This window comes from Dipodomys merriami, unplaced genomic scaffold, assembly GCF_024711535.1.
Source record: "Dipodomys merriami isolate MVZ:Mamm:240054 unplaced genomic scaffold, mDipMer1.0.p SCAF_12, whole genome shotgun sequence".
NCBI lineage: Eukaryota > Metazoa > Chordata > Mammalia > Rodentia > Heteromyidae > Dipodomys > Dipodomys merriami.
The window spans coordinates 43,566,300-43,585,961 of record NW_027202493.1 but is presented as its reverse complement, the minus strand read 5'-3'; the positions used below and the strand labels follow the sequence as shown (position 1 = coordinate 43,585,961).

Below are 19,662 nucleotides of genomic sequence, written 5' to 3'. Positions count from 1 at the left end.
TATGCTGAGAAATATGTGGAAATTATAAGGAGGCATTCGCAGAAATGGTATATGGACCATGGGAGAGAAAAAGCAAGAATTTTACTGATAAGTTATTTGGTAATAGAAACTGTCTCTCTCTCTCTGTCTCTCTCTCTCTCTGTCTTTCTCTCTCTCTCTCTCTCACACACACACACACACATATGCATGCATGCATGCATGTATGCACACACAAACACACCAGCCAGCCGAATCACATCTTGTATCTTGTCAGGGTTTAGCTGGAGAGCATGTGGAGTCACTGTGAATATCTGGTTGCAGTTGAAGTGGGGAAAAAATTAATCTAATGAAATCTTTATTCTAAAAACCATTGGCTATTTTCTAGTAACTACAAATCATTTTTTTCATTGAATGCTGTGTTGAGTTGTTATATAATTAAAATTTAAGATAAATTATGGAAACTTTCAATATTATAGGTATGTACTGAAGTTATAGATGGATAGGTGGATGGGTGGGAAGATGGATAGATGGATGGTTAGATGGATAAATGGCCGGATGGATGGAAGGATGAACACACAGGTAGAAAAGTAGGTGGATGAATGGGGAGAGGGGTAGATGGACAGGTAAATACATAGAAAGATTAACATACATTTTTTTTCTTGTTGGTCATGGGGCTTGAACTCAGGGCCTGGGCATTGTCCTGAGCATTTTTGCTCAAGACCAGCACTCTATCACTTGCAGCTACAGCACCACTTCTGGTTTTCTGGTGGTTAATTGGAAATAAGAATATCACAGACTTTCCTGCCCAGGCTGGCTTCCAACTATCATCCTCAGATCTCAGCCTTCTGAGCAGCTAGGATTATAGGTGCCCAGGTTGAGACAATTTTTAAGCACTGGTGTATATTTGAAGTGTGAAGACTAACATGCATTCTAGAAAGATTTTATTCTAATTAAGACTTAATATGTTATAAAATACACACAAAAGAAAACATTTTTCTTCCCTTAATAAAAGACACAATCAGAGGAAACTTTGTTTTCTGCTCATGCATCTTAAGGAGTTGGGAAGGAGTTAGGTCATGTGTCCAGAAAGTCTTTCTATCTGCTGATTATCTCTCAAACATAAAGACCTATAATCTATCAGTGTTTAAGAGTCACAGTTGCAATATGGAATACTCCCGCAGGCCTCCTCCACTGCCAGAGGCCCACTCTCAGATGCTGGTCATGACAGGTTCACTCTGGTGGGAACTGGACCACATTTGTTAATCCTAAAACAAAACTACGTTTGTTTACCTCTTCTAACTAATTGCAGAGCAAGTAATTCCACCAGGAAATCCAAAGGTAAGGCCTCACAGCAGCACACCCCATTTTTGCAAAGCTCCCAGGCATCAAGGTCCTCAGGCATCTGGGGCAGCTGCTGGGCCATGCAGAAGTGTGGACCCCAGCATTCCCCAGGGCAGCAAAGCCAGGCTGAAGTTCAAGTTCCCTCCTGAGCTCCTCCTTAGGGTGGGAAATGAGCAAACCCCTTCAGCCATCTTTCTTTTCATCAGACTGCTGGTGAGCTTGGGACCCACAGCCCGGCCAACTTTGCACAAAACCACAATTTAGATGGAAAATCGCTTTGGGTTTCTGGCTCCTCAGCACTACTGAATATCTAATTAGCTCAACAATTGGTCCCTGTGATAAAAAATCAGCTAATTTTATGTCCAAATGGCTGCTTTGTGGTAAGCAATACTGTCACTCCAGACTCCACACCAAAAGAAGCTGCTGAAGAGGCTGGTTACTTGGGGTCACTAGGGGCAAACTAGTGAAGACTCTCAAATTAGTAACCCAAGTCAGTGTTACAGTGTGCGCCCAGGGACCCGCGGGGACTGAGGTGCGTGCGAGGGACAAAGCCGGCCATGCCAACCACTAACGGGAGAAAATGGGAAATAGAAAATGGATGGGATAAATCATCTGCGGAATGCCTTTGCTTTTAGAATAAATCTAAATGTGTTTGATGAGATGACAAAGTTCCAGACTCTAACTTCCTAGGGTTAAGAAGCAACTCCCCTAAAATTAAATGCCTTTGTTGTCTCCTGAGATGGGTCAAGATCACCCAAGACATAAAGCTCAGGAAAGCCAGAGGGAGAATCCAAGACTGCCCCTCTGTTTTGAGGCCAGTAGAAATCACTTTCTGTTCAAAGGTAAGTGTAAAAGAAAGGATTGGGTGTTAGGCTGGGAAGGTGGCTCAGTGGTAGAGCGCTTGCCTTGCATGCCTGAGGCCCTGGGTTCCATTCCTTAGCACCACATAAGCAAAAAGAAAAAAGCCAAAAGTGGCGCTGTGGCTCAAGTGGTAGAGCGCTAGCCTTGAGCTGAAGAGCTGAGGGACAGTGCCCAGGCCCAGAGTTCAGGCCCCACGACCGGACCCCCCCCCCAAAAAAGAAAGGATTGGCTTCCTTATTGACTTCATGTGCCCTTTCTTACTGGCAAATCACTTGTTTCTTTTTATTTATATTATCAGTTATACCAATGGAATAGACTAATTCATACAAATTTCAAAAATAGAAACAAGGATTGAGAAATACATTAATGCATACAATTTTATAGGGAGAGATTCACACCTAATCTTATCTATTGTATCTGTCTTTATAGATGTAGATGTAGATAAATACAGCCAAAGATTTATAACATGCTTAAAACAGTAACTGGTATCCAGTGAACTATCGGTGGCTTCTGGGGTGCTATTCCATCAGTAGCATATAGCCACGTGTATATGGCTCATCACTCTGTCACTGTGCTCTATAGACTCAGTATCTGAGGTTGTCTGATATGTGGCAACAGCATGGAGCAGGAGGTCCTTCAGGAAGGTCTCCTTGGGACTTTCTTCTTGTGCCCTGCCACAAGCTCCCAGGAGCCCTAGCAATATGGAGGGTCAGCTGGAGCCCATGCAGCCAGTGCCCTCCCCGGCCTAGGACAGAGTGAGGATGAAGAGGGCAGCTCCAGCTTACCCTTACACACACTTCATCTCAGGCACCTCTCCTGGATGGCTACAGGGGACCCCTGGGACCCTAACCTGCCCCTCGCTCTGGCCGCGGCTGCATTCTGCACAGGGGCTGTCATGCTGAACAGCCCCACGTGCCCACAGCTCCTGACCTTGCTTCAAGTCAAGAGCTTCCCATCTCCTTCCCCGACCCACACATGCTCAGCCCCAAGTGCAGCATGAAGCTGCAGGCATCGGCTTCCTCTTCTTGCTGGGGACCGCTGCAGATTCACTCCTTATTGACAGTCCAGCCAGTGTGCACCAGGCTCTCCGCCTTTTCCCTTCCACTCATTTCCCCAGCCCTTGCTCCTGCCCCTGGCACACCCATGCCTTACAGACCAGCCCTTGCCCTGGGCTCTGGCTTCTGTGGGACTCATGAAAATCGGTGGCCACCTGGGCCCTGGAGACACACGGAGATAGGTGAGTCCCCAAAATGCCTTGGCCCTAATGCTGTGGTTTCCAGAAAGGAGAAGGAGCAGTCGATCCTGACATAGTGAGGACATAACGTCCTGAGCTCTGGAGAGAAGCTTCCAGACAGGGAGCCAGGCTGATGTAGCCCTGGAGCCTGCCCAGTGTACACACACACACACACACACACACACACACACATGCATCCATGTGCACACTCCCACATGCGCACACATATGCATGTGCATACACATAGGTGCACACACTACTCCATGGATTAACACCATCTGATACAACAGACACTGGACACTGGACTCGAGTATAAATACTAATTAAAATTAAAAAAGCAACTCATCCCTTACTGCAGTGCTCGGTGGTCACATGTAGCTGGGAGCAACCCTGTCGGCCCAGGTCATCAGGGCAGAAGCAGAGCACTGGTGCCCTGGTCACCCTCTGGGTGCTGGCCAGTTCAGAAAGAATGTGCTTCCTACTCTTTCTACATTTTCATCTCTCAGTGGACTCTAGTGCCATTTATGTATATGAGAAGATAAAAGAAATATAATGGTATTTGTTCTCTGCATTGGTCATAAAGCAGATACAGCTCTAGGAAGAGCAAGGGCTGTCCGGGTGCCAAGACAGAGGAGTCCCTAATTTAAATATCTCCAAACCTATTTTTCTCCCTATAGCTGCCTATCTACTATCAGCTGGTCGACTGATCTATCCATCTGTGTCCCATATGCTTAGTTTAGAACAACTGTCTATAATGTAATGGAAGAATAATTAAAAGTATCATATCTATATATAGTATTTTATCATGTATATCTCAGGCATTATAGATATAACTCGGGCCTATGAACACTGCCACTAAAGCCACAACCCCAAACCTTTTTGGCTTTAGTTATTTTTCAGATAGTGCTTCAAGGTTTTTGTCCTGAGGCCAGCCTTAGACCATAATCCTCCTACCTATTCTTCCTTTGTAGGTGTGCATCATCACACCCAACTTCTTTGTTAAAATGAGACCTCACTAACTTTTTTGGGGGGTGGGGGTTACTGGGATCTTCTGGATCTCTGCTTCCTGAGTTGCTGGGACTATGGGCACACACCACCATATCTGGCTTGGATAGAAGCTTTTGAAAATCAATATGGGTTCTGCTCACAGCCAAGGGTAAAAACTACTGGGGGAGGGGCCAGCAGCTTGGCTCCAGCAGTAGACTGCCTGCACAGCAAGCAGGGCCCCTAGTTCAATACCCGGGAGAGAAAGAGAGGAGAGGGAAGAGAGAAAGGAGAGGGTGTGTGTGAGGAAGAGAGGAGAGAGAGAGACAGAGACTGGGGTAGGAAATAGAAAAGCAAGTATTCACGTCTTCAACACCATATGGCAGGCACTGTTTTGAGCCCACAGTCTTCATTATAAACCCTGACACCGTCTCATTTTGAGACATCTAGAGGCAAGCTGATATCCTTCCGCAGTCCCCTACTATTACTGCTGCCACACTGCGAGACTACAAATCACGACACTGTGCAGTTCATACGCAGCACGAATCATGTGACTTTTAGTAGCCGTGATAAACACCACCTTTATAATTAAAGGCAGTAGGTGAAACCAGAGAGGTCCCAGCGTGCAGCTCTTGTGAGGACAGGGCTCTGGGGTAGCAGGGTGTGGCATCTCTACTCACTTCAAATGCTTATGTCCCTATACCTTTTTCTCTATCACACCCACTGATTTTCTTCAATGGTCTGATCAACTAGAGTTTCACTGCCATATACACTTTGAGAGCTCCCATCCACCCAGCACTTACTATGTACTATGTCCTGTGCTTTGCTGACATGAACGCAGCACATAGCCATGACCGTCCTCAACCAAGGAACTGCCCAGGTCTCCTTCCAGCCGCCCCTCGGATGCCAGCATCCTGAGTGCTTCAAACTCCCCCTTCTCCCAGCTGAGCTCAGCGCCCGCACACCTCTGCCTCTTCTCCTTGTAGCTGGCCAGACTCCTGCCAGCACCCTGGATCTCCTCTCTCTCCCTCTCCACCGCCAGCCGAATCCCATGTTCTGTGAGCTCTAGGCATCTTTTTCCTCCGTTTAGATCTCCACCCTTCTAGACAACTCCTGTCACTTCTGTTCTGGGGTCTGGCAGAGCCACCCAACTCACCTGCCTGTGTCCAGTCTTATTTCTCTTTAATTCCAGCTGTTCTGAGTGTCTGAAAAATGGGATTAGAATGGGTTCTCTTTCATCTCTTTCATCTCATTGCAAGGTCTGCCTGAAGCAGAGAGGATCTGTGGCTCTGCACGTGTCAGCCATGCGCTGAGGCACAGGTGACTCAGGAGCGACAGCCTGAGGTGGCACTCTGCACCTAACCGCACCAGGCATGCTCGGTGTGCCCGCCGCGGTCAGAAAAGTCATGATGAAGAGGGAGAGCAGAAAGGACAATTTTCAAGACTTTTTGAGATAGATGAAGTATCAGGACACCCTATTACAAAACGGAGAACCTCTAAACAGCAATGCAACATCATCATTTCAGCTCCATGGCACACTTTGTTGGGTGCTTGTGGCTTGAGGTCTGCTATGATGCTGGGGCTAAACTGCCAGCCGAGGCTGGCGTCTCCTCCAAAGGCTTAACAGGTTCAACTCCCAGGCTCCCAGGCTCCCAGGCCCTCAGCAGGCCGTGGTCCCCGGCCACTCAGCCTTTGCCCAGGGTTTGTCCTCCCCAGGGCCGTGATCCTGGGGGAGCTCTGGGAGATGGCTGTAGAAGCCACCATCTTTTAGAACCTGACCTCAAAAGTGACATCTTATCTGCATGGAACAGAAGCAAGTCACAAAGGCCAGTCCCTGCCCAAGCGGGATTTCACACCAGCAGAGGCCCTGGGGCTGGGCTCCAGGCTGAGACCATGGCCTAGGAGCAGCCCTCAGCCTGTCTGCCAGGCCACGGACCCACCGCGCCCCGCTCACTGTGTCCTCTCTACCGCCACTTCCTGATGGACCTTTCACAGAATCCTTAAGTGGGTCAGTGTTGTTAGAGTAGCAGTTAGTGTGAGGAATGCACGTCTGTCCACACCAGGAGACAGACATTAAAGTTTAAAGTTTAAGCAGTATTACCAAACCTAAAAATTCAAGCAATTCAAGTTGCTTATCAAAAGACCTAAGTGTCTGTTGGAAGAGATTTAAAAATATTAAAGCGAAGTATCTACTTAATGATTCAATGTCTATAGTTCTGATATGTATACTTAGTATAATTAAATTTACTGTGCCTAGCAAGAAAGAGCATGTTGTAGATAAATCGGGACCATCCCAGAAAAGCTGCTGTCTCTGAACGTGACCTTATTTGGACTTAGGGTCTTTTTTTATTAGTAATGAAGTTAAAGGAGGGTGTGGGGATGAGAACCAGAGTCATTAGAAGAATAGCCAGTGTGGACACAGCACACATAAGGACAAGATGCAAGCCCACAGAGAAACGAGCCTGTGTGTCTGCCTGCACAGGCCCTTCCCCGTGTCCAGGAAGGCTCCACCCTGCGGACACTGGGATGTTAGACTCTAGTCTCCAGAACTGTGAGACCATAAACATCTCATGTTGAAAGAGAGATCCAGGCAAAGACACAAGGACAGAGAGATTTTTAACAAGGTGCATATGCATCAAGACCGGCTGCTTTTAAAGAGATACAAAGACTCACTCTTAAACTCTCATCACACTATTTCTTTAAAATGTGTAATCGGCTGTTTGCTAGTATCTCTGTCCATAATCCTAGTGACTCACGAGGCTAAGCCGTGGACATCACAGTGCCAAGTTAGCCCAGGCAGAGAAGTCTATGTGACTCCATTTCCAAATAACCTGCAAAACTGCTCACGAGGCATGACTCAAGTGGTAGAGTACCAGCACAAATAACACTGAATGAGACTGTGAGGCCCAGAGTTCAAGTCCTGGTACTGGCGCACGCACACATGCATATACACATACAGTCACACACAAAACAATGTAAATGGATACAGTTCTGGATGAAAAGAATTAAACTTCCCTCTAACATCCCCGAGCAGGGCAGGCAGCGGGGGCGGGGACCTACCTTCTGGTAGTCCTCCTTGGACCTCAGGGCCGCCTCCATCTGCGTGGCCGAGGTCACATAGATCGCTGACCGGTACTGGGTGCCATGGTCATTGCCTTGGCGCATGCCTGGGGGGTGAAGAACACAGACAATCAGGCAGGCGACAGGCAACTGTGCTGGCATTCACCCATGCCACACCGAAGTGTGCAAGCACTGTTCTCACATGGTCACCTGATATGTGCCCCAGTGCTTGGTATCACTTTCTCAAAACAAGCATGAAATGCATCCGCTTTGATTTGCCAGTTTCGATGATCACCAGTATCTGTAGGCTCAGGTGAATTCATTACAGGTCTTGGATCATATTAGCTACTCCACAAGTAAACATGTTCTATGCAAATACATAAGGAATAATCTATCTCATTGCACATGTACAGGACTGTGATACACATTCTCTCCTTGGGTCCTAAGGGAACTCCCAATGTGAAAGGAGCTATCCTTCACTGCAGATAAGGGAGGGGGAGGCTGTGTGTGGGCTGCCTGGGGGAGGGGCTCTCAGGAGACAGGCCTATCACAGTCACCTCTCCAGGACGAAGGTCACGTGACTGGGTCAAGGGAAACTTAATGATACTTAACGAGACATGACAGCACAGGGAGACTGGTGATTACGCGCCGGCTTACTGGGGTCCCCTGGAAGGCTTCCTGACATGGTCAAGAAACTTCATCCGTTATTCAAGTACCAGCTTCTCAAACACCTCCAGCAGAGGCTCTGACCCCACGAGGAACACGTCTGTGTCTTCAAACGCGAATGCACAAGCCTATCTAGCTAGGAAGCCAGCACTGCTCCAGGAGGTCTGTGGGCCCGAGAACCTGCATTGCTCCTGCACTCATGGTGTTCTGGAAATATGGGACGGGCCCTGCCTGCTCCCCGAATCACAACAAATGACATGCTATTACCAAATGGCTCTAAACAGCTTTCACCGTGCTATCCTCCAGAGATCAAAATTAATGAAAATTCCTTTTGAGAAAAGATAAGACAAGTGCTATTGAAAGATGAAATACCCCACTGTGGTCTTTCTCTCTCCTTTAAACAGCTATGTTCAGTTCAACAAAAAGTATTCAGAAGGTGCTAACTGTGTCCTCAGCACTACTGAGGCTCCAGAAGATTTGGTTATAATCCTTGATCTCAGGAAATACCTAGAAAAAAAGGAGGAGGAAACAGAACGGAGCTGAGCTTAACACACTCTCCCTCTGGGCCTGGCCTTTGACAATACCGTGCTCACTGAACCTGCCTGAGGTCACACACTGGTAAACGGCTGTCCTACAATTTAAACTTCAATGTGTTGGGCACCAAAGCCCCTTTCCCTTTCTGAAACCAATGCACAAGATGTTCTGGCCGAAAAATCAAAGCTAGTGAGCAAAGTATAGAGTGACTCAGGCTGAGGGAGGAACATCACAGCCCAGGGCCCAGAAAGAAGAACAGGCTTGCTATGTTCTGAGGACTACAAAGACAGGCCTGGTCTTGACAAGGGGCCTGGCAGCAAATGAGGCCGGTCAGCCAAATGTGACGCCACGCGGGGATCTCGAAACTTCCCACCCGGGACCAGAGACACGCGAACAAATGTGTCTCCAGAGAGCCAGACCATATTCAGTCCTCAGTGACCAAGTTTTCACACAGACTTGACCAGCACTGCCAAGTCCAGGTGGCCTTTGCTTGGCTTTGGAAAACGTTAAGCAGATAAGTTCTTCACACTGTCTGCTGTTTTCATGTCCCAGGGTTTACTGTGGAGGGTGAGAAGAGGGGGAAAAAAAAAAACCCTAGGCTCAGAAATCACATCTTGGCTTAAGATTCTTCCTGAGCACTGAGCTGACTGATGAGGACCGGGCTTTGGAGCAGTCATGATGAGGGCTCGGCGGCGGCATGTACCAACCACCTGTGATTTCTCCATCTACCTTCTCTAGAGGTGATTTTAACGGAACAAACCATTCTGACACTGCTCTATGACATCTCTCCCTCTGGAGAAACTAGGAACAGGTAGCGGATGGCAGAAATGCTTAATCTACATGGAAGCGCAAAGATGGATGAGATCGCACCTGCTCAAAGGGCCTTGTAAACCTCACGTGTGGGAACCAGACTCGACATTACGCACTCTGATGGGAGGGAGGTGTGGGAAATGTGTGAGCGGGGGAATCTTAAGCCAAGCTCCTGCTCCAAGCTGGGCCACTTTTCAAGGTCCCAGGAGCTATCATGGGATGGTTACCATCAGGGCAGGCAGGAACGCATTCCCTAGGAGTCACATCTCCATCCCAGGGGCCCTCCATTAGCTGGATGCCCTGGTCACAAGCACAGAGTGACCCTCTCCAGGACAAACCGCCATCGCTCCATAGGAAAGGTGGCCACTGGGTGGGGATGTGCTGGGGTAGTTTAGACTTGGTCTGCGGTTCTCTTCTTGCTCAGCAGGCTAGAAACTTTGTCTAGGAAACAGGATGGGGTCATTAGGGGCATGTCAGCCTCATGTCCAAAGACTTGAGAACCTGACCCAGGTTTTCAGCTGTTTTTGGTGGGTTTTAATCCCTACATCTCATTCAAATACAATCAGCAGAGGTCTTTGAGAAAAATACCTTCTAGCCCCAATGCTTTCAAACTGACAGTTCAAACAGTGTATCTGGGGACACAGGCTGAAAATATATTTCCATAGGTTAGGAGAGGTTTTCACATTGTTTTGCATTTTCTGCTATTCTATTAAAAAAAAGTGGACTCTAAATTTATTTCAATAAGATAACAAAGTTAAAACTGTACAGATGATATCTGGATGGATATTTTTAAATTCTTGTCTTTGACTGACATATCTACTTACGTTTTGTTTTATTGTTCTTTTGTTCCTCGCTCTTCCCAATCACTCGGCTGCATCAGTGTTAACTGTTTCCTCCCTGAACTTCCTCCCCTCCCTCCCCTCTCCTCACCCCTTCTCTGCCCCCAACAGCACTATACTTATCCAAGTCTTTCATTAAGACCTGTCCCTTCTGACACCATTTGTTTCCATTTACCCCTCATCATCTTCGCTGCCCATGTTGCTGGGTCCAGTCTTTGGCTGCCCTTTCATGAGCCCTCCCATGGAATGGCTCATTTCTACTCTGAGAACTCACACCTCCGTGGTGGCGCTAATCCCAGGCTCTCGTTCGGACTTCCGTCAGTGACATTCGTGCTTCCTGGACATTTCAGCATCCAGGCTCCCTGGCTCCTCTCCACCTTGCTGCATCCGGTCACTGCCCCTGCCCCCCCTTCTCATCACCCAACCAGGCCACTCTCCCAGTGACCCAGGCTTGCAGTCTCCAAGGAGCTCGTATTTTACTGGAGCCTCCTTTACTTCTGAGCTGGGCAGGCCTCCAGCTTTCCTTTTGTTTCCTGCCAATCCTTTAGTAATAGTCTAGCTCCTTATGCCACAGCCCACCCCCTCCGCCCCCCCCCCCCCGCCATATCCAGACGCACTAATGCTTGGTGTTGGATAAAGCTGGAGAAACATCTGGGTGTTACTCCAGCTTACCTGACAAAAGGTCCTGCCTGTTTCCAGGGTGCTCAATTTCGTTAACTGTGGGTCATCTCACCACATGCGCCTATTTCCACCTCACCTGCAGAACCAAACACCTCCCGGTTCACACCTCCTCCCAGAACAAAGCCCAGGGCATCATTTGCACAGAGATGCAGAAAATGACAGTCCTGGAATTCTCTCCCATTGAAACATCTGCAATTCCATAGTGTTTATGCTAGACATATGTTTTTGTTTTTGTTTTTGTTGGTCATGGGGCCTGAACTCGGGTCTGGGCTCTGTCCCTCAGCTCTTCAGCTCAAGGCTAGCACTCTACCACTTGAGCCACAGCGCCACTTCCTATATGTATAGTTTTAACTTGTTGATTACCCCTTTAAGTTTTATGACAACCAACACACTGATAAGTTAGCCTCTATATTATTATACAGAAAAGTAAGATGCCTTGGAAATGTAAAATGTAGGTAGCAAATTAAAAGAAAAATATTCTACATTTATTCTAAATTTGTACTCAAATCCTAGTTTTGAACCACAGCAATTCAGGAAGAGAGTCTCCATGTGTGCTTGGTTAGGCATCAACCTTTGGTCACCTTTTGCCTAGTAGGAAGTGATAAACCATCCAAGCAGAGTGGCAGGGAATGCACACTGGGCTATTTTAAGATGCAGGGAAAAGCCAAGCAATCAATTCATAGTCTCAAAATAAAATTTAAGTATTTTAGTGATACTGTTGGACAACCACACTACTGAAATACAAAGGGTGACTGCCAAGGATTGTGTCTGTGCCAGGGTGACTTAACCTTGCCCAGGCGTCTTAACCGTGGCTCTGCTGATGTGTTGTCAGGTGTCTTTGTTGTACAGCTGTCCTGTGTATGCTGGATACAGAGCTGTGGCACCCGTCCAGTTGAGACAGGCAAAAATCTCCCTCTCTGTGGCTAAATGTCCCACAGAGAAGCAAAATCACCCGTGGGTAAGAAGCCACATTTCTAGATTAATGGACAAATTTTGATGTTATTACTTATACAGGCTCCATCTTCAAGGCAAGTAAGTAAAGTAACGTGAAGAAAGAAAAAGCTTTTGGGTGGCTCCAAAAATAGTCTCAGAGGTCTTCCGTATTCATATTTTTGTTTGTATCTGCTAATTTTGGTGGTCATCAGGGTGTTTCTGTTTTATTTCTCCCTCAATGGGAAAGAATGGAGATGTGTAGCCTAGTATACAAGATCTTTTCTTTTCTGGTAAAATGGTTTTGAAGAGACCTATTTATATCTAAAAGACCAGAAGCACAAATTGAAATCAGATATATACAGTTCAGAGATAGGGCTCTGAACTGCATGGGGGAAGAAAGGAAAAAGTCTATTAAAAATAGAAACATCAATGTTCATTGTCATCACAATGTCCTTCCTGGTGTCTGTAGCACATGACCATAGTGCCCAGAAAATCTCTAAGATGCTTGCTGTCCTCTCAAACTGAATCAATTAGGAATAGCTTTCAGTTTCACAAAGATGAAAATAACAGTGACTTAAACAACAGACGTGTGTCTTTTTTTTTCCAGTAAGTCAGAAGTCTATTAAAGCAGATAGTTTGGGGGCAGTGGGGTAACTCCGTGGTCCGCAGGAACTCAAATTTCTTCTTTTACTCACCAATCCTTAGGACATGGCCCCCCCTCCTCTCAAGTCATACAGTCATCATATCCGAAGTGCAGATGGAAGAAAGGAGGAGAAATGAAAGCACAAAACCTCCCATTCCCCCATCTTAAAATGGCTTCCTAAAAGATTCACCTTACATTGGGACAGGGAATGGGATCTACCTTTCCCTGGGTAACTGTGGCAGGAGCTAAGCTTTATTAAAGCACTAGTAGATACTTAATAAAAACACTGTTAAGGTGAATAAGTTGTTAGTGTAAGCTCTTCTTGTAATGCTTTTTTTTTCTTTAAATAAGCTAAGATGTTGGGAGTTAGGACTAGAGGTGATCTGACTCTCTTGACAGCTTTTAGACCCTTCCCTGGTATCCTGGCCGCCTTGAGCAAAGAACAATCAGCCAAGCAGCCAGATGAACTGTCCTCCTTCAGCATCACTGCTTTAAACACTACACCAACTCCCTGAGGAAGTTACGTGGCACCCACAGCTGCTTGCTGACAAAGCACAACTCTGGCTTCTGGTGCCCGGACTAGCCGTGTGTTTCAAACAGCACATACTAGGCATTTTGCTGCCACAAGCTTCAGTGAACTCTAGGAGATGCTGTGGTCATTTTCACCCAAGCCAGGGCGGGAGCACTTCCCCCAGTTGGCAAAGGCAGTCCTTCATTCACATGAGGGGCTGCTATGATTGGTGCACGTGTGGTCCTTTATTTGCACAAAGGGTTATGCCATGATTGGTGCAAACACAGTGCTTCATTTGCATGAAGGACTACCATGACTGGAACATACTCCTTTTTCACATCTCCTTTCTAGCTATATATACAGGCTGTTTGTCTCACTTCTGACTGTGAGCTGGTCTGAAGACACCCTTCTATGCTGCCTCCCCTCCTCAGTATTGCAATATTAAATCCCCCCCCCAAAAGAAAACTTCTCTTCAGTGGTCTTTCCTTGTGTACCTTTGATTGTTATCGTTAGTGAAGCCAAAGTAGCTGTAACTGGAAAGGAAAACTAAGAGGCAACTGCAGCAGAGCAGGTAGCTGCAGTAGTAACAGGGGCAAAAGCTACAAGAGGGTAGCTGAAGGGCTTCAGAGTGCAGTCAGGGGGGAAACGATGGGGGTGGGGGCAGGATCAAGGAAGACAAGTGCTGTGAAGAGCTGAAGATGACAGCCAGGGGTCCTGTTTGATGGAAGAGTTCCAGAGGGCTGCAAACCTAAGGGCCAACAGTCTCTGGATACTTTGGACCTGAAAGCTATCCACTATCCACTATGCACCATAGGGGGAAGGCCCTAGGGTAGTAATCCTTGTAGCTGTCAAGGGCCAAGGTCTAGGTCTGAGAGTGTAACAACTGTCCTGTCTGTGGGGCTGAGGGTCCCAGCACTGGAGGCCTACGTGAGACCTACAAACGCTAGAAGGCACGCTTATCACTGCTTGATGCCATCTGCTGCCACCACCTCTTCTAGGATGACAAAGCTGCAAGGCCTAAGGACTCTGGTAGTTAAAGCACAGGGCAATAAGCTTCCAACTTAGGTTGCCTACAACCTTAAATCTCTGAGTAATAGCCGCTGGCTCTTCTGTAAACCTCTGGGATGGCCAGTCCTTTTCTTAGGCCTTGGGCCCTCAAGGGTCCAGGATTGCCAGCAGTAGAAGAGTTTCTCTCCTCTTCCTCGCGACTCCAGTCCACACAGATGATCGGTCACAACACTGTTGGATATATGTCATAAGCCAGACCTGGTCACAGGACCATATCCCCAGAATTCCCTCCTTCCCACCATGCACCAGGCCAAAGCCTAAGCCCACATTTCTTGTTCAGCTTCTTCTCTGTCCAAATTTCCTCATTCTTGTACAGTTTTTTGTTTGTCTGGGTTCCCCGCTCCCCTCCGCGCTGAGAGTACTTCCTAAATAAGTCACGGGCCTTAAGCCCCAAACTCTTCCATCAGCTTTGCTCTCCTTTGGGAACAGTGGCATCCGTGGATAGCTCTCACGGTCTGCGTCAGCATGGTCCCCTGGCTGCTGTGGAAAATAGTGTCCATGAGGAACGCTGCCACAGGGCCCAGAGGCCCCCACGCTCACAGGTCCGAGACACTTCTGATGACCGCCCACGTGGTTCCCACACACCTGGCCCTTATCACAGGTGTTTGAAACAAGCATCAATATGAATATGGAACAATCTCACTTTGCCTGACTGAAAAAATTAATTCTGTCAATTTTAACTGACAGCTCATTTTAAATTTAAAATACTGCATTCATTTCATAAAAAGTAAGTAGGGGAGGGAGGGAAGGAACTGGAGAGAAAGAAGGTCAGTCATCCATCTAGCTCACAATCCTAGACCCTTACTATGTGTCAGGCACTGAGTATTATGCTATCTATCCAATTCTGCAAGTAATTAATAATTTGTACAGATTTACTCCTGGTAAATAAATAAATCCTGCAGTCCTTTGGCTGAATTTCATAAAAGTTTACTTCTTGATCATTCAAAGTTTGGTCTCTGAACTTTTTAGAGACCTAGGCTGATGGAAACTTACAGAGCTCCAAAGTGTCAGTTTGCTTTCGTTGGCCCTTAGATTCACAGCTTTTAGTCCCGCTAGGAAGTTTTGTTTCATGAGTTGGATCTGGAAGGAGCAGATGTCATTTCTGCCTCATTCGGGACATTTCTGCCTCTTTCGCTTGGCCAGTAGCTAGGAAAGATAGGTACTGTCCAGTTGCTACAATTTGCATCTTACTTGGCCTACTGTATGAACGAGGATACACATTCCATACCATGAAAGCGAGAAACTATAATGATGCCATTCTCCTTTCTCAAGATGTCACTACCGAGTTTGATTCTTGCAGTAGGCTAATGTGGTTAATTACATGGGCTAATATTGAAATGCTAAAATATGCTTGATTTAAATTGGAACCAATTGCCTAAGATGTATTATCTTTTTATGTGTTACTAAATTGTTTGCTGTTTGTTTAGGATTACTGTATATATTTTTGTAAGATAGCTCTATGATTTTTTTCTTTTCTTTTTCTTGGGGGTCCGGTCGTGGGGCCTGAACTCTGGGCCTGGGCGCTGTCCCTCAGCTCTTCAGCTCAAGGCCAGCACTCTACCACTTGAGCCACTGCGCCAGTTTTGGCTTTTTTCTTTTTGCTTATGTGGTGCTGAGGAATCGAACCCAGGGCCTCATACATGCAAGGCAAGCATTCTCCCACTGAGCCACCTTCCCATCCCAGCTCTATGATTTTCTATCTATCTTCAAGATTGGATATAAAGAGTCTTAAGATGGACTGTATTTCTCTTTTATCTCTAGAAAATGTGGTAGGATACTGAAATTAGTATTTCTTCAATATTAGTAGAGTTCACTAAGTTCTCTGAATTTTGTAGTTTCCTTATGATAAACTTTTCAAATACAGATTTGATTTCTTAAGTGATCATAATTTTGGTAAGCTATATTTTTAAGGAATTACCTAACTTTTCAAATTTATTGACTTAAAGTCACTTAAAAATTCCTCCTTGTATCTGCCAATTCTCCAGCACATGTAGCGATATTCCAATTTTTATTCCTGATAATGGGTATTGTGACTTCTTTATTTTTTTAATTACCAACTTATTAAAGTTTTGTAAACATTTCGAAACAAACCCGTTGACTTTTCGATTTCTGCTCATGATTCTTTCTTTTCCACTGTTTGCGTTTACTCTGTTGTTGACTTTCAGCTCTTGACATGGAGACCATCTCTGGCCTTCCTCTATGTCCACAGATGAATTTAAGCTTTGTGTTTTCCTCCAAAAACCACTTGACCTGTTCTTTAAGAATTTTGATGTGTGGTATTTCAGTGATCTTTTGAGTCAAAATATTTTTTCACTTCCTTCATGACTTATCCTTAAATAAACTAGGATACTTAGAAATTTGAAATTTTTATAATCTGTTGGGTGACCAGGTATCTTTTTGCTACTGATTTCTAGGATAAGTACACAATGCTCAGACACAGAACACATATGATTTCTTTGAAATATATTAAGCCTTTTCTAAACTACTGTACATTTTATGCACAGTTGAGAAGACAGGCCACTCCAAGTAGGATATATAGTTATGTATCTATATCTGTATCTATACCTGATTCTGTATCTGTGTCCATATCCGTATCCTTATCTGTATCTATATCTATAATTGATTCTGAATCTGTATCCATATCAGTATTTATATCTGTATCTGTATCTATATCTATATCTATCTTCATTAGGTCAGGGGCTCCATCCTTGGTCATATCTTCTATTCCTTCAGTAAGGCTCATAAAACTCTAATTATCCATATTCCCTCAGAAAACAGGGGCTTCCAGTTCTCTTCACGCCTGCTCAGTTCCCATGTTCCCTTCCATTTAACCAACTAATTCCTCATAATTTCTTCAGCTCTGATGTGATGATTTCAATGTGTTTTAAATATTTTACCAACATTTTGAGTTGCTTTCAGCAGCAAGCTAGCCCGTATGACCCAGACTGCCATTCCTAGAGTCTAGAAATTCTAGTTCTCATGTGATCAGCTCTGATTTTAATTTACGACTATTTTATGTGAAGTATAGTAATTCTTCTGACTTCATTTTTTATTGCTGAGGTGCAAATGTTTCCAATTCTAAATGACCTGACCATGAGGGTCTGAATGATGTGAAATTATTCCTGGCTGAAGCTTTTCAAAAGCCTGATTATCTCAACGTCTTCAGCCTTGCAAATCCTGCCCGGGATTTATAAGGTTGTAATGGATGCCATAGGAGTTCATGGCTTTTGGATAATGTGCTACTGTTTCCAGTTATGGTGGGCCATGCCTTCTGCTCTCCGAAAGCACTCTTAACGATGTGGAGCCATGCATGAGCCATGTAAGGAAAAGAATGCAAGCCTGGGAACTGAGCCCTGGGGATCAAGGCCAGCTCCTCCACGGAATGTGCCAACTGGCTTGTGCCACATCATTTTACCTCTCTAGGTCAGTTTGTTTAGCCGAAAAATGGATCTATCTAGATTTTATGGATGACTTTAAGGATCACATGGCATTGAACATATATAACGCCTAAAGACCATGCCCGGCTCCCAAATAACATCTATTAAGTCCTCTGCTCAGCTGGGAGCCACACAACCTGTTTAAGACCAGAAAGACAAAGGGAAACTGTTAGATATGAGTTCTATTGTGTTCTGAGAGAGAGAGAGAGAGAGAGAGAGAGAGAGAGAGAGAGAGAGAGAGAGAGAGAGAGAGAGAGAGAGAGAGAGAGAGCAAGAAAGAGTGAGTGAGCCAGAGAGAGAGAGAGAAAGAGATGGGGGGAAGAGTTGAGATTTGTAAGTGCAATAGCAGATACTGTGAACATGTATGATATTCTATGCAAGGAAAAGTGTGACTGAAAGAATAACTAATAAAGAAAAAGACAGTTAAATTCTTTGTTTCAATCTTTCTCTGTCTCTGAAATTCTTAAAAGAATGAAATACCTTGCAGAATCTGTAATGCTGGGTTTGGGCCATTTTTGCATTTGATATGTGTGCAGCTGTTCCGCTGCTATATGCACGCACATCTGCTCATTAGCAATACAATATCATTCCCACTGTCTAATTATTTGCAGATGATAGATTCCTTGTACACAGTCTAAAAAAAGGGATAGTCCTTCGAAACTGACTTATTTTAACAAACCAACTTGAAAGGGTCAGCACAATGAAGTTCAGATATTAATCTGGCAAGTTCAAATACATGAACACCAGCACTTAATTGCCCACTGGATGGGAAACAGAAGAAACATGGGATTCTTCTCCCCGCAATTACTGTTTCCCAGTAGACAGCATGGGCCGACGCTGCCCCACTATGCACCTGGTAAAGGCCGAGGGGTGAGGTAGATGGATGGAGGCTGGGGGTGCCCATCCCACCTGGATTCCTGGGAACACGGTGCTAGAGCAATGCTTGTGAGTGAGTGAGCGGGTTGTAAAGGTCAAGGGCCTAGACTAAGGAAAGTCCTGGGGGCTTTTCCAGCTCCTAAGCACAGACCAAGGAGCCCTGCATGCTGTCCCCCAAGCTTAGTTCTCAGTCCGTGCTGAGGACCAAGGTGGCGGCCAGAGAATATGGTCCTGAGGACCAAGGTGGCGGCCAGAGAATATGGTCCTGGGGTTCCATGAAGGCTAACGAAGCCCTATGGGAAAGCCAGACTGAGTAACCTGCCGCAGCTGGGAAGCTCAGGGTTAGAGTGTGAGACTTGCTCACTGGGAACGAGGGTATGGACACAGGACAGGAAGCCACCAGGGGTCAGCAGAGCACGAGCTGGAGGACACAAGTGAGAGAACGTAGAGACATGCTGGGAATCCACCAGGGAGGAGCTGGTGAGTGGCTCTTTCTTCCGCAGGAAGTGAGCATGACAGCGCATCCCGTGCGCGGGCGCCGCGTCCTTGGGTTTGACCAGCATGGGTGGAAATACCAAAAGCCCCGCTTCTGCGGTGGACATGTACCATCTTTTCTTCTCGTCACTCTTCCCTAAACAATGCAGTGCGGCAGCTATGTCCACAGTGCTTACATTTCATCAGGAATCGTAAGTAATCCAAGGTGATTTTAAACATGTGGTTATGCACATCCTGTATCATTTCACAAAGGGGTCTTGAAAATATAACATCACTTCCTAAAAGGAAGTTGAATGCCTGCAGAACTGGTATTCCCTGGCATCCGGGACCCAATTCACCCGGCTCTGGAGGGACGATGTCCCGTGCCAGGTGCTTATGCTGTCCCTGGAACTGGGCTCTCCACAACATCCCCACGCCGCCTCCTACTTCCTGTCCCTCACAGCAGGGCAGGAGCGCCAGGCAGATGCAGACGCCAGCTCCATGAGGACATATGTGGTGAGAAGCCCATCCCCAGAGGAGGGGGCAGAGAACAAGCAAGTAAATAGGCCCATACTTTTGCATGTGGTATGTGCTGGGAAGGATGGACCGTCAGTGACAGAGAGCCACAAAGGGGCGAGGGCAGGAGTCCTGTGTGGATTCGGGGGGGCGGGAGGAGGGAGGGGTTTGGGAGGAGCTCTGAGAAACCTAAACAAGAAGTAGCAGCCCCGCTG

General features: G+C 46.2%; 1 protein-coding gene across 3 annotated transcripts in view; it reads right to left on the bottom strand.

Annotated features, from left to right (window-relative positions):
* Positions 1-19,662, bottom strand: part of Msra (methionine sulfoxide reductase A) — a 258,069-nt gene that overhangs the window by 68,525 nt on the left and 169,882 nt on the right. For all 3 annotated transcript variants that reach the window (XM_070016778.1, XM_070016780.1, XM_070016781.1), the window contains exon 5: positions 7,460-7,566. In XM_070016778.1, the coding sequence (XP_069872879.1) occupies positions 7,460-7,566 (107 nt within the window). The remainder of the gene's footprint in view (positions 1-7,459; positions 7,567-19,662) is intronic.